This window comes from Mus caroli, unplaced genomic scaffold (assembly GCF_978045245.1).
Source record: "Mus caroli unplaced genomic scaffold, Mus_caroli_1 scaffold_16, whole genome shotgun sequence".
Classification (NCBI taxonomy): Eukaryota; Metazoa; Chordata; class Mammalia; order Rodentia; family Muridae; genus Mus; species Mus caroli.
Window position 1 is genome coordinate 94,875,882 of NW_028227271.1, and position 14,469 is coordinate 94,890,350.

At 38.1% G+C, this 14,469-nt stretch overlaps 1 protein-coding gene across 3 annotated transcripts in view; it reads left to right on the plus strand.

Moving 5' to 3' along the window:
• Spef2 (sperm flagellar and cilia associated 2) overlaps positions 1-14,469 on the plus strand; it is a 167,303-nt gene that overhangs the window by 31,058 nt on the left and 121,776 nt on the right. For all 3 annotated transcript variants that reach the window (XM_021183947.3, XM_085831427.1, XM_021183946.3), the window contains 3 exons: positions 405-593; positions 3,602-3,789; positions 14,149-14,317. In XM_021183947.3, coding sequence (XP_021039606.1) covers positions 405-593; positions 3,602-3,789; positions 14,149-14,317 — 546 coding nt within the window. The remainder of the gene's footprint in view (positions 1-404; positions 594-3,601; positions 3,790-14,148; positions 14,318-14,469) is intronic.

Below are 14,469 nucleotides of genomic sequence, written 5' to 3' on the forward strand. Positions count from 1 at the left end.
TTTACCCACATCATCTTTCTAAAGGTAGTTACAATGACGTGCATATACCTAATTTCCAAACTTCCGAAAACATACTTATAAATTGAGAATTGCATTGCTTTTTTGAAACCTCACATAATTTGTTTTCATTAAATTTTAGAGGAATTAACAACTTATTTGAAGCAATTGCAAGTTTCTATATGATAAAGTTTCTAGAAAGATCTATTATTAAGTCTCTATGGTTAAATTGTGTGTGTGTGTGTGTGTGTGTGTGTGTGTGTGTTCTGTTCAAAGTTAAACCAAAGGGCAAAAGTAGACTTAAATGACGATCATGTCTTCCACACATTTGCAAGCTGACTTCTGAGCCACTGGGTAATATGAACTTGACTTTGGCATGTCATTGGCCCTTGTGCTGATGTTCACAGGAGGCCTATCGGGAAGAACAGCTCATTCACCGGCTCATGCGCCAGTCCCAGCAGGAGCGCAGGATTGCTGTTCAGCTCATGCACGTTCGCCACGAGAAGGAAGTTTTGTGGCAAAATAGAATTTTCCGAGAGAAACAATTTGAAGAAAGACGACTTAAGGATTTCCAGGATGCTCTTGATAGAGAAGCGGTAAATAAAATCTCCATTAAAAATCCTATTTGGTCATCAGTTTCTAACTGGCAGGGTAGGAGGCAGCCCCTGCATAGTGTACACTCCATGAGCTGCCTTGATTCTAAGCATTGAATGTTTGCAACCAGTTCTGTGTTCACTTGTTGCCCACCACTTTTGCTTGCTTTTTTAGTTCTAATTCCAAATGACTCCTCAGGAAACACTCTTCAGTATTAATATTCACGGAGTTCTCAGATATTGATGATAGTGTGTGTCTCTGTTCGTGCTTGTCAGTTTGAAATACTTGGTTCATCTCTATTTTCTTTAAATACCTAAAATACATCTCTTCAATTTCTTCAGATATAGTTTTGCTGACAGAAGGCTGATGACGATCATCTAATTTTCATGTCCTGAAATTAATATGTTTTTACCTCAGACACCCAATGGACTTGCCTATCTCTAAAGTTACTAGTGTGAGCTATTGTAGGAGATTATTCTGAGGCAGAACAAGACCTTTGAAGAAGCTTTCTTTTAATAAGAAAGAATTAGTTTTAAATAAACAATTCATTACTCTTTGGTATAATACAACTTCGCAGGCCTATACTATATTGCAATGCTCCTTTCTCTAAACTATAATAATCCATGGAAAGGCAGGGATATTGTAGTTTATTGTCAATGAGAACGGTGCCTAGAAGCCAAGATCTGTCTCCTGGGTATGTTCTATGCTACTAGGATATTATTTTGAAACACAAAAAACAAAATATCCAATGTGTTACTCATTTACTATATCATATTTCTCCTGAATTTCCTGCGTATGCGTTCTTGTAACAAAATAGGTTTGTTTATCAGTGGATTTCTTGACTCGATTTTTGGCTCTTTCCCATTGGGGAACTCATACTTATCAGTTTATTAAACTTGATTACAGAGACATGGAGCTCAACATTTTAGGTAGCTTGCATGTGCTGTCATTAAAAAAAAAAAACCCTCTTAAATGAGCCTGGACAGGAGAGGAGCTCTTTCGGTAAATAAGGGCATTTGCCAGCACTTGTTGGCTCCTTCTATGATACACCATGATAAAGCACATTTCGTCCAGACCAGTAGTTCTTGATTTTAAATTTTGGTGCCACCTACTGCTATGAATAATAATTAATCACAAAATTTTGAGCATTTGCTTCAAAGCACAATTGCACTATTCTCATTATATGCATAGAAAACTATTACAAAAACCACAGAGGAACACTATCTGTAAGTCTTACACATATGTAAAGAGAAACCAATAGTTTAAAAGTCAAAAGTGTTAGGATCAGAGCCTTCCTGTAGGTCTCTGTAGCCTAATCTCATCACTATTAAGAATTACAATATCCACAGACTTCTTTTATATTTCCCCTTTCTTCCTTTAGGGCTGCTACATATGTTGATGTGATGAGATAAGACTGCACAGTGACTAGCACAGAGCTAACAGCAGAGTTAAAATATATTAGGGAGGCCAAGTAGGCAGATGGAAGAGAGGAAGAGAGATACAGAGGAAGCCAGATGAGAGAGGGAAGACAGGAAGGATCAGAGCGAGGGGGGATCAATGGATGGATGCAGGGAGAGAAGGAGGAGAGGGAGGGAGGAGAGAAGGCAGCTAGGCAGGCAAGCATGAAGGAGGACAAGGGAGTCAGGAGTCAGCACCAGCACCACCAGCAGCTCAGGGTGGAAACTGTTCTGTTGCTGCTAGGGAGCTTGCATCATTTCCTTCAGAGTTTTGGTTCCTGTGGCAAACCAGCTTCAGCAATTTTGGTGTCATTGTCACCATAAATTCTCATCTGCCAAGTTTCTTCCATGTCTGAGCTCCTCTTGATATCATGAAACCATGACATAATGCTCCTTGTCTCACCTCTACTCACTCGGCAGGGTTACCAAGTGAAACAAGGCAGCAATGAAAGAGGCTAGTGTCATTCCTGAATCGTCCGAATACACTGGACTGATCTTAGAGGTCATCCAACCCAAGGAAATTAAAAGCAAACATGCAAAATAAGACAGCCACTGTAAGACAAATGGTGGACTTCACATCACAATCCATTTTCTTCAGTCTTATAATTTATTATAACTTATTCAGATGAAATTGTTCAGTTATTTTTTTCTGGGTATAATAAAATTGTTAACATCCCTCCTTTGAAGAAAATGAAACTGGGCATGGAATAAATAATTTGTTGCTATCCTTAAATACTTGAACTTTAATTCTGCACACAAGTTGGGGCTTGAATTTGAAGACAGTTCCTGCAAAACGTACACTTATTTCTAAGTTACAGGAGTTAAGTTACAGGAGTTAGATGGTATCTGTGAGGCAGCTTAGCACCTGACCTGATTTCTGAAGCAGCTGGTAGACTTTTCTGAGAGGAATCCCTTCAACTAAGCGTCGTGTTACTCTCAGTTTGGCTAGCCCTTGTGTTGTGTGAAGAACAAGTTAAACAAAGTGATTGCAATCCACTAGATAGTGGTAATAAGATATTTACATATTTAACTACTTTCTGTTTCTATGAATAGACATTTCTATGAATGAATGTCATCCTTTTATAAAGGCTAAGGCAGTAAGGAGTTTAGCATACTTGAATGTGTTAAGTGTGTTATCTCAAAGCACTATAACCAAGTAACTACCAATCACATATATAGTCAGTTCATAAGTTAATACTGAAACAGGAAATCCAGTGGTCATAGCACATGTTCCTGGTGGAGGGGCCCTGGTCACCGAGTGTTTAAGCATCAGTCAGCTATGCTTGCCCTCTGACCCAGACTAACATATTTCTCTGTGATCTTTTACCATCTATACCACTTTCCACTATAGTGTTTTGTTGGAGTCTCTCTAGCACTGCCTTTGCTGTCATACGCAATACTTAGAGTATTAAGGAGTGAGAACTGATTCTTAATTAATTAAATCCTGATATAAAGGGGGATTTTATTCTATTTAAATATTTTTGGCATGCTATTATCTTCATATGAATAATGGCATAACAATAGTGACTTAAAGTTCATTCTTGCTTTCTTAGGCTCTTGCCAAACAAGCCAAGATTGATTTTGCAGAACAAACCTTGAGGGAGAAGGAAATTCATGAAAAGATCTCTGTGGAAAGAGCCCAACAGCGTTATGAGAAGCATTATGGGATATGTGCAGAGATTTTGGATCAAATGCTTGATTTGTGCACGAAGGTGGCAGACTATAGGTTGCTGACAAATAAGTGAGTATCACTTTGCATGATTAACTCAACATTGTCACTGCAGGAGTGAGAGTGGTGTAAGTGCAAAGCAGAAACACATACTGGAAAGGCACAGCAGACACAACTTATAGGCACAGCAGACACAATTGATAGGCAAAGCAGACACAATCGATAGTCAAAGCAAACACACAATCGATAGGCAGAGCAGACACAATTGACAGGCAAAGGAGACACAATCTATAGGCATAGCAGACACAATCGATAGACAGAGCAGACACAATCGATAAGCAAAGGAGACAGAATTGATAGGGAAAGCAGACACAATCAGATAGGCAGAGCAGATTGTATGAATAGAGAATCGGAAGCGGAGGGTTGAAAGCATTACATTCTGGCATTATTTGGAGTAAAGACATCTTCATCTATTCACAGGTAGTGTCTAAATTGTCACTTGTCAAGGTAACAATTATCATTTATTAAATGTAATCACGTAGTGACATCGTTTTGAAGTTAGAAATATGTTACACACCTACTGAACTGAAAATAAATTATACTGACTCAAAAACAAAGGAATTTAAAAGCAATGTTTTAATATAATACACTTATAAGTTATATTATAAATTGTATTTTATGTAATAGAACTATATATGTTATAAGTTATAAATTCAAATGTTCTGACATTTCAAGCAGAACATCAATGAAAGGTATGCAGAAGTGATCAATGAAATAAAGAGAAAATTGACATAATCCAATTGGAGTAGTTAATAATGGATTATAAGGACCAAAAAAATTTAATATTAGACAGTGATATAAATCAGATGTGAAAGGAGAAATACAAATAATTGGACATGGAGCTCCATAAGCAAATAAAGGTTCATCATTTTATGACACAACTGCAAATTGAGTTCAATTTGGGAATAGCAGAATAAATATACTTATCCCTACTCCTCCCACTAAGTACACTTAGACCACCTACTTTTTAATCACACATGGGAAGGGTAGGAAAACATGGAGAAAAGTGAGATGGCTGATCACTCAGGTCTAACAGATTGTGCAGTAATGACCCTCGTGAATTTTATTTTGGCTTCAAATTTCCTAAACAAGACCTGGACTTTTTTTTTTTTATTTCAGGCACATTAATGGTACTGATTCTACAATAAAGAAATAAGCTAGCAGAATAAAACTTTTTAAGTAATAATGGCTGTTTTCAACCTAAATTCCATAGGCAAAATTGTAGCCTCACCTCTCCTCATGCTAACAAGGGTAGGAACCCTCATCTACCCTTGCAGTGTAACATCTTTCATCACAATGATGGCAGGGAGGTCCAGCAGGAGGCATGGATTTTTGTCCCCAGCTGAGCATGGCAGAAAACTTTTGCAGTCTTCTGTGACATTGTTGGAGGAGACCTAGTAGAAACATTCCCCAGACATACAAATGTCTCTACAGTAGATCTGATGAAGACTCCGTGAAAGCAAAATTCCTACCTCCTCCCAAAAGTGGCAATGTGATCCATTCCTTATGTCTCATGGGAGGCACTTAGGGGCTTGTTACTTGCCAGTAACAAGACAGTATTTCCACTCTCCTTTGCCAGAACATTGTCAAAAATAATCAAACAAAATTGAGATGCAAAATATTCTAAGCTATGACAAAAAAGAAGTCATTGTTGGCCTTCATGTCAAGAACCAGAAAGAGCATAAACAGAAAGTGAAAAGACAATGGGTAATGCTGTTGTATACTGAACTGCATTCTCCATAAATGTGATCTTGTTTGGAAGCAGAGATATTACAGATATGATAGATTATGGTGAGATATATGATTCAGTGTAACTGGTATCATTGTAAGAGAGAGTTGAGATACACAGCAAAACACTATGTTACCACAGAGGCAGCATGTGATATTTCCAGTATATCATCAAAGAAATAGAAAAGGTAAAGGGATTTAACATGGTTTGCAGAAGATACCTGGGCTAAGCAACATCTTGAATTAAAAATTCCAGCTTTCAACACTGTGTTGAACAACCAATTACTATTCTTTTTCCCCATCCAGTTTGTGGTAGATTGTTATAACAACCCTCGAAAATGAGTGCAGATGTCAACACTTAGATGACAGAGGTCTTGAAATTATCTAATTAAGGTTTTTAAGCAGCCATGGCAAAGGGCCTCAGTGAACAATTATAAGCTGCTTGAAACAAATGTGAAAATGTAGTCCCAGAATGGAGATGCAATAAAAATTACTAATAAATAGAAATTTTATAATTTAAAAGTACAGTACCCAAAATAAGAGCTCAGTGGTTGAGCACGAGAGCAGGATAACATGGACAGAAAGAAGGCACAGTGAATAAGAGACAGACTAATGTAAATTGCCCAAGGTGAATAACAGAGACTGTAGGTTTAAGAATAAAGAGTCCAGTCCTGGAGATAGTTACCACTGTCATATCTGTCTTCTATCACTGCTCAAAATATTGAGACAAAATATCTTATGAGGGTGAAATCTCTACTTTTGACCCATGTTTCAAAAGTTTTATTTTATGATTGTTTGACCTTGTTCCTTTTAGGCTGTGCAAGGTAGAAAGGGAAGTATGTGGTAGAGAAGCCCATTGTCTGCTGGCAACAAGGAACTGAAAGAGAGATGCTAGGGTTCCAGTGTTCCCTCAAGACCTAACTTCCTACCAGGCCCCTACCACCTAAGTGTTCCTTTCCACTCCATGAGAATACTGCCACAATTTGATAACCAAGCTCTCAAGCCATAGGATATTAAGATAACGCAAGATGCAAGCTATTACACATAGTATTTCAGTCCTGGAAATGGAAAATAAATGGAGTGGGATAGTGCTCAAAACAATAATATCTGAAAATTTATTTAACTCACCAAGACTCACCAATCTACAGATTCAAAAATTAAACAAACTCCTGATAAGATAAACCCAAATAAGTTCATAGAAAGGCATATCATAATTAAATTTGTGAAATTTTTGGAAAGAGGGCACCATGAAAGCCCCCAGAGAAACACCTCAGGAGCAAAGTATTTCAAAAGACTGATGATTTCTTCCCATAAACCAGAGAATCCAGAAGTGTCAGAGCAATGAACTCTCAACCCAGCATCATATACTCAGTGAAAATACCCACTGAGGGAGCCTGGAGCCATGGCTCACAATGTAAAATCATTGTTTGCTCTTACAGAGGACCCAGGTCAAACCCTTGCATCCAAAGAGTGAGTCATACTATCTATTGCACCAGTTCTATGAAATTGTGTGTCCTTTCCTAACCTCTGTAGTATCCAGCCACACATGTGGTGAACAAACATACATGCAGACAAACTGCTCCAAAATAAAATTGAAAGTAAATGTATAAGTGCTTTAAAGAAGCCTCTCATATCAAAGGGAGAAATAGGCAGTGTTAAGTCATGGTTACCAAGAGCATTTGCTGGCAGCGTGCCTCCTCTCCAGTGGGTGGCTAAAAGATGTTTTCATACTAGGAAGAAGACCCTTTTATAAAAGAAAATTAGTACTAGGCAAAGTGAAGAAAGAACCCATAAACAACAGACAGGTGAGAATAGGATTCCCTTCTCTTCCTTAGAAGGCATGTTCCCTGGGGATCTGAAGGTCACTGTACCACTGTGAAGTATACTTCTCAATGTGCACACAGGATGCCTGTCATTACAAGCTGATGAGCATAAAGAAACAGAAAAAGGTCATGCTTCTTTGATTTGGTGTTTGTTCGTTTGTTCGGTTGGTTGGTTTTGTCAGCAGTGAAATGATGCTAGTAGATGTATGAATTGTATATGAACAGTATAATGTCTGTTACACATACTAAGTAACCTGTACAGGATATGTTACAGACAGATTAAAAATGATCTGCAAACATAATCATTTAATCCATAATAAATGGGGGAAAGAAACAAGCGAAGAATTAGAACCCTATGAAATACGAATTAATAGACTTCACATTCATATAATAATTTCATCTCTAAATATGCTAATTAAAAACAGTGATGGGGGAATAAAAATATTACCAAACTTTTAATCTATAAGAAAATAATTTCTAATACAATGATATAGGCTCATTAGAGGTAAAAAAAAAATAAAGATATATAAGCTGGACATATTAATCAAGATAAAGCAGAAGATTTTATATTAGTATCAGACTAAATAGACTTTAGAGCAAGGGAAATCACCAGAAATAACATCAGTTATGTTTCCCCAGAGAACCCTGACCAGGAACAAACCTCAACAACTTTAAAACACTTATGGAGTGTGGTCCTTGAGGAGTGGAATCGAAAAAGAAACCAGTGTAGGTCACTCCTGTGTTAGCAGACGGCCACATGCCAGTGAATATGTACAGGCAGCACAAACTGTACATAAGGGTGAAAATCAAAGAGAATGTAAATGTTGGGTAGGCTGAGAGGTGTTAGGGATAGGGTAAATGTGGTTAAAACTCTTTGTATGACATTATCAACAAATAAAAGATGAGAAGAAAAACTCCAAACCCTTGGAAATTAAAAACTCACTTCTAAATAAATAACCCTCAGATCTAACAGGAAGACTTACGGGAAATACAAATATGTATTGAAAAAGATGAAATGAAAATACAACACAGGAAATCTTGTGGGATACAGAAAGAACAGTGTTGGCAAAAATTTACAGTAAAAAGCACCATTCTTTCAAAAGAATAATAAGTTTCACATCATTACCACTGCCACCTGAGGAATCTAAACTAAGAAGGGATAAATAAACAGCGAAGAGGAACGTAGCAATAAATAAACTCTGGCCAGGCGTGTTGGTGCTCGGGAGGCAGAGGCAGGCAGATTTCTGAGTTTAAGGCCAGCCTGGTCTGCAGAGTGAGTTCCAGGACAGCCAGGGCTACACAGAGAAACCCTGTCTTGAAAATAAAACAAACAAACAAACAAACTCTGAGCCATCAAGGACCAGAAGGATAATTGACAATGGTGTGTATGACTGAGCTCACTTCACTTGCTATCTGAAGACATGAGATAATTTCTCAGCAACAGAAATGCCACAAAGCACCTATATGAAATTTGGCAGGCTCAATAAGTACTTGAATTTATATAAGCCTTTAACGCTTAAGGAAATTGAATTAGTAATTTTAAAAATCTTCAAAAAGACTTTTCAGCTTCAGATATTACTCTTGAAGATTTCTCCCAAACATTTGAAGAAATAACAGTTAAACTTCATTTCCAAAACAATTATACACATGCCTTGCAGAGAAGAAAAAATGACCACAATTCCAATTCACCTTATGAAGCCACTCTTGCCTCCTTTTTTGTAAATATAGCTGAACTATTATTCCATTCATATGGAGATAAAGTTACCAGAAAAGAAGAAAGAATTGTACAGAATAATGAAGTCATGAGGAATATGAGCTGTCGATAGAAGGGCTCACACACAGATCAATTGATCAGAATAGAGAAGCCCAAATACAGATTACTACAAAACCACTCATGTGATTTTCTGAAGTAATTTGATGAGAGAAAGACAGCCGTGGTAGGAAATAATACTAATTCAACTGGATAATCACAGGCAGGCGAACTTCTTATCACATAATATATACAAATTCAATGAAAATAAGTCCTAGGTGGAAATGTAAAAGAGTATAAAATATTTCATGTGAGAGAAATGTTCAGTTGACCTATATATAGACAAAAAAGCCTTAGACTTGATACCAAAATCATGATTTGTAAGAGAAAACCATGACAACCTGTACTCCATTACAATAAAAACCATTTTCTGTACAAAAGATAGAAGTCAAAAAATGGACTCTTACAAAATTAAACAACCCCGTTGAAAAAGACTATAAGAATCAGAGTGCAGTGTGAGCAGAGGAATGGCAGCTCACATGTGTGTTCCCTAAATTGACCAGAAGAAAAACTACTGGCTTCTTAGCCTATAGCAGACACCATATGGGAAGAAGCACCTCATTTAGTGATGAAACCTCAGGCAGGGTGTTTCAGTAGCAACGCCATGGGTAGGTTGTCCATGCTCTAGCTGCTGAACCTTTATCCGTGTGCATAAGGACAGTGGATTATGAAGGAGAAAAAGAAAAACAAGAGTGGAAGAAGAGGAGGAGGAAGAAGAGGAAGAGGAGGAGGAAGAAGAGGAAGAGGAGGAGAAAGAAGAGGAAGATGAGGAGGAAGAAGAGGAGGAGAAAGAAGAGGAGGAGGAAGAGGAGGAGGAAATGAACTTGGGAGGACAATTTGAGGGCAGAGATTCACGATGAGTTGGAGTATGGGGTGAGTTGGTTTTGAGCTACATACACTGTATTCATATAACAAAACATGAAAGAATAGATAATTTTTAAAAACTGAAAGAAATACACAAAAACTTTACCAGAAAAGAAATAAAACAATGTCAATCCAAACTAAAATATACATCAAAGAAAGAAAAAAAACATAATATTGAACAATACATACAAAATGTACAACCTCATTAGACATTAGAACAATTTCAACACAGCTCACAGTGAGAGGTCATTATCAGAACGTCTGAAATGAGGGAAAATGACAGCAAATGCCTCTGTCACTGACATGTAGAAAATCACTTGCTCACTATTAGTAAGGGTAAAATCTGGGGGAGCCCATGTGGAAAAGAGCAGGGCAGTTTCTTAAAAAGCATAATGTACAACTTCCATACAGATATTTCTCCTAAAACTCTTCAGATGTATACTGACACAGAAGCCTATGCATATGTGCTTCCAAGAATCCATACAGTAATAGTTTAAAATGGATAGCTACCCATATGTCACTCAGGAAGTGATGGTTCAATTGTGGTACATCCATACCATGAAATATATTGAGCAATTAAAAGAATAAGCTATTGGAACATGACACATCCCAATAATTACACTAAGTGAAAAGCCAATCCCTAAATTATTCCATCTATAGCTGTGTAGCCTGGGTCTTAGCTAGCAACTCTAAACCCCCTGCCTCAGCCTACTGATTGTGGAGATTATAGACATGTACCACCATGCTCAGATGTGTGTGCATGTGAGTGAGTGTGCGTGTGTGTGTTCAGGTTCATGTGTGTAGGTACAGCAGAATGGGTGGGGGAAGGCCAGAGGACAACTTGCAGGAGTTAATTCTCTTCTGCAACAGTTACTGTAGAATGAGCACAAGTTATAAGATAAGGCTTTGGGAGATCTCTGGCTACCAACACTTTGGGGGCTTAGCAGTAGGCTAGTCTGACTGCCCGTCACATCAGGGATCTACTGTTGGCTCAGCTTTTTCAAGACCTACTTTAATAAAGGTTCTCAAATACTTTGACCCCCACTCCCCCACCCCATTATAGCCCACTGTCCTGTATATCTCTGTTGTCAGGATAGCAGCAGTCTAGTTCAGTAGTGTCGGGATACCAATAATCCAGTTCAAAAGTGTCACCAAAACACAAATCCACAGCAGAAGCACGACCCAGCAAAAACAACCCGGCCTCCACCAAATGGGCATGATTCAGCAGGAATGATCAGGACAAGCCAGAATGCCTTGAGAAGTTCTTTGCTGAGTCTCCCTCAACAAAGTAAAGATCAGCAAAGACTAGAGACCAATGAAATGTTGCAAAGCTAGCTAAGCAAGTGCAGCGACCCGTCACTATCTATTGGTTCCTACTTATACTCTCTCCAAACCTCACCTGTCCTTTCATGGATCTGCAGCAGCAAAATATCACATGAGTCTGCTTCAGGAAAACATCACATGACAAAAGCAGAACTGTCCACTTGAATCTACCTATTTCTGCCTTCCCAGTGCTGTAAATACAACAGTGTGCTATTATTACACCAGTCTTTGTGTGTGTTGGGGTGGGGAACAGTGGGGTTGGTTGGTCCTGGAATTTGAACTTAGCAGTTATCAGGGGACTAAAGAATGGATTGTGGGGAAAGAAGAGAACAAAGCTATAGAAATATCCCATTAGTAATTCTGTGGTCATAAGTGGTCTGTGTTTAAACTACATCAATACTATATCATGACTAATAGCAATGTATAGTTTTACTTATATAAGGTAAGAGGATAAACATGAATCATTTGAGAAGGTTGAATAGCTAGTACAAATGGACACATGCATTTAAAACAAATAATTTTAATGCTTGCATGTATGTATGTATGTATGTATGTATGTATGTATGTATGTATTAAGAGTATGCTAGTGCCCTCAGAACCTCTACGAGGGTATCAAATCCCTTGGAGCTAGAGTTAGACACTTGTGAGCGGCCTGATGTGGCTTCTGGAAACTGAACTCAGACTCTCTAAGAGGAAAACATGTTCTCCTTACCACTGAGCCAGCTCTGAAGCTACTTGTATCTCTGTCTAGGAATGGAGTCTAACAAAAATTTCTCCCTTCCATGTTAGCATGTCCACTGATTGATGATGGTGATGATGATGATTCAGGTCTTATTCAAGCAGGCATTTCTAGGAGAGACTGTTTCATAGCAGATTTCCTGATAGCCTGGCTCTTATATTTCTGCCCCATCTTCTGGGACATTCCCTGAGGATGCCTGAGTCGTGATGAAGAAATATCTGTTGGGCTTTTAACTTGGTATTGCCTTTAGTATGGTATTCTGTGATGGTTTCCACCTGCTATAAAGAGGAGCTTCTTTGATGAGGGATGGTAGCTAAGATAAGATGGGGAGTGCTGGTCTAGAGAAGGGGTGGTAGGAGAAATATAACAGGAGAGATATGGGGTGTAACAATGATCAGTATATTGTATGAAATTCTCTAATGATTACTAAAATATATTTTTCTTGACAGAGGGGGGGAGAGAGAGAGAGAGAGAGAGAGAGAGAGAGAGAGAGAGAGAGAGAGAGAGAGAGAGAGAGAGAGAGAGAGAGAGAGAGAGGAGAGAGAGAGAAATATTACAGTTAAGAGAAAAGAAGAACATTCAGGTCAGAAGCCACTGCGAGTGGTTTTTGTTCTCGGGAGCCTCAGCAGATCTAGTGGGGAAGGAAGAGTGTGAGGCTGGAGTCTTGAGAGGTTATCCATATTCTTGGAGACTAGAGAAGCAGCTTTATGAAGCATCTCTGCCTTAGTCATTTCGTCTGGTGTTGTCATTGCATCCTTGAGTGTGAGAAAAATAACAGTAAGGCCAGATAGCTGTGTGTGGCTTTTTTCTTTTCTTTTCTTTTTCTTTTGTCTTGTCTTTCTGTGAGTGAAATACGTGGAGGAATTTAATGGATTGTGATTACAAAGCCAGAGAACATCCACAGATGTCATACTGAAATCATCAGGAAAAGTGTTAAAATACTGCAAGAAGGAACTCAGGTGATTTTAGCTTTCCACTCTGGTAAGTGAGGGAGTGAGAAAAGAGAATCAAAGCCTGCATCGGATGAGAGCTGATTCTTCAAGACCCTTGACTGACCGACCGCATGCCTTTTAAACGAGAAAGGTTTCTACATCTGTTCTCAATGATCAACAGATCCTCACAACCCTTCTACCAGTCCCTGAGTGTCTCTATTTTAACTTACATCGTCTAATAGACCATTTCTAGGCAAATTCTACTCACGGAAGCATAAAGTACATGTGCTTTTGTATCAAGGTTGTTTACGTAGCATTTTTTCAAGATCCATCCATGTGGTAAATACATTTATTTTTGAATTGTGATTTCAAACTCTAGATGAGCTATTTTGTTTGTTTGCTTGTTTTTCTTTTAGCAACACAGTCGGAGTCATGCCAGCCTCTCTCTCTCACCCATTTTGTTCCCTCCAAGGTGTTTTCTAGTCACTCTGTCCTGAGTACCTTCTCTAGGCTTCAGCCCAGCAGACTTTTCTTCAATGAGGCTTCTCTCAAACCAACAAATTGGGTCAAGTCAAACTGTTACTTTCCCCCATTGTATAATTCTCAGCTGAACCTCTTATTTATGTAATTCCTTTTTCCCAGAGCTGGCTATCGGAGGCTAGGAATTGCAATCACTCTTGTATCTCATAAAATATCTGGAATTAAATGTGGCTTAGTATCAATGGCTCTTCAAACCATTCTTGTCATCCATGCTTTAAGAGAACAGTTTATCTAAAGCAATGAGCATGACCCAAAAACCAAGGCTTAATTCCCAACTTTGGTAGCAAATGACTGCAACCATAAGTCATGGTTTAAATGGCCAAACATTCTACTCCTGTAAGCAATGACTAGAGTAAATAGATACCAAGGCTCCTTTAAGATAACAGTTTACTTATGTGCCTATCATTGTAACAGAAAAGTTTAATGTATATTGGTAATTCTGGCATTGTATACATGATGATTTTTAAAATTGTTTGAAATAATCATTTCTATTTAAGTCAAATTAAGGGCAATCACTTATATAAATATAGCATAAGACCAATGATTAAGGTAAGGTGTGTATTTCACTGAACCATTCATTGATCACTTCCTTTATTCTTTTTGTCTCAATAGTCTTATTCCACATAAGATGATGCACGATTGGAAAGAACTGTTTTTTAGTGGAATTCCTATATATGAACAGACTTCTCTTACACATGGACAAACAGAACCCACTGAGGAACACCGTGTAGAAGTGAGGAAAAGGAACTTGCTCGATAGCAAAGATTATGAAGATTATAAGGTACATACTAACATGTAATAATTTGGGTGAACAAATCATAATAAATTCTTTTTCTTAATGCTAATTTGTGGCATTTTATTTAATTCCTATGAATGAAAATAGACCTTTACATTCTTTCCTGTGTTAATTCATGTCTATGACTGAGTTTTGCC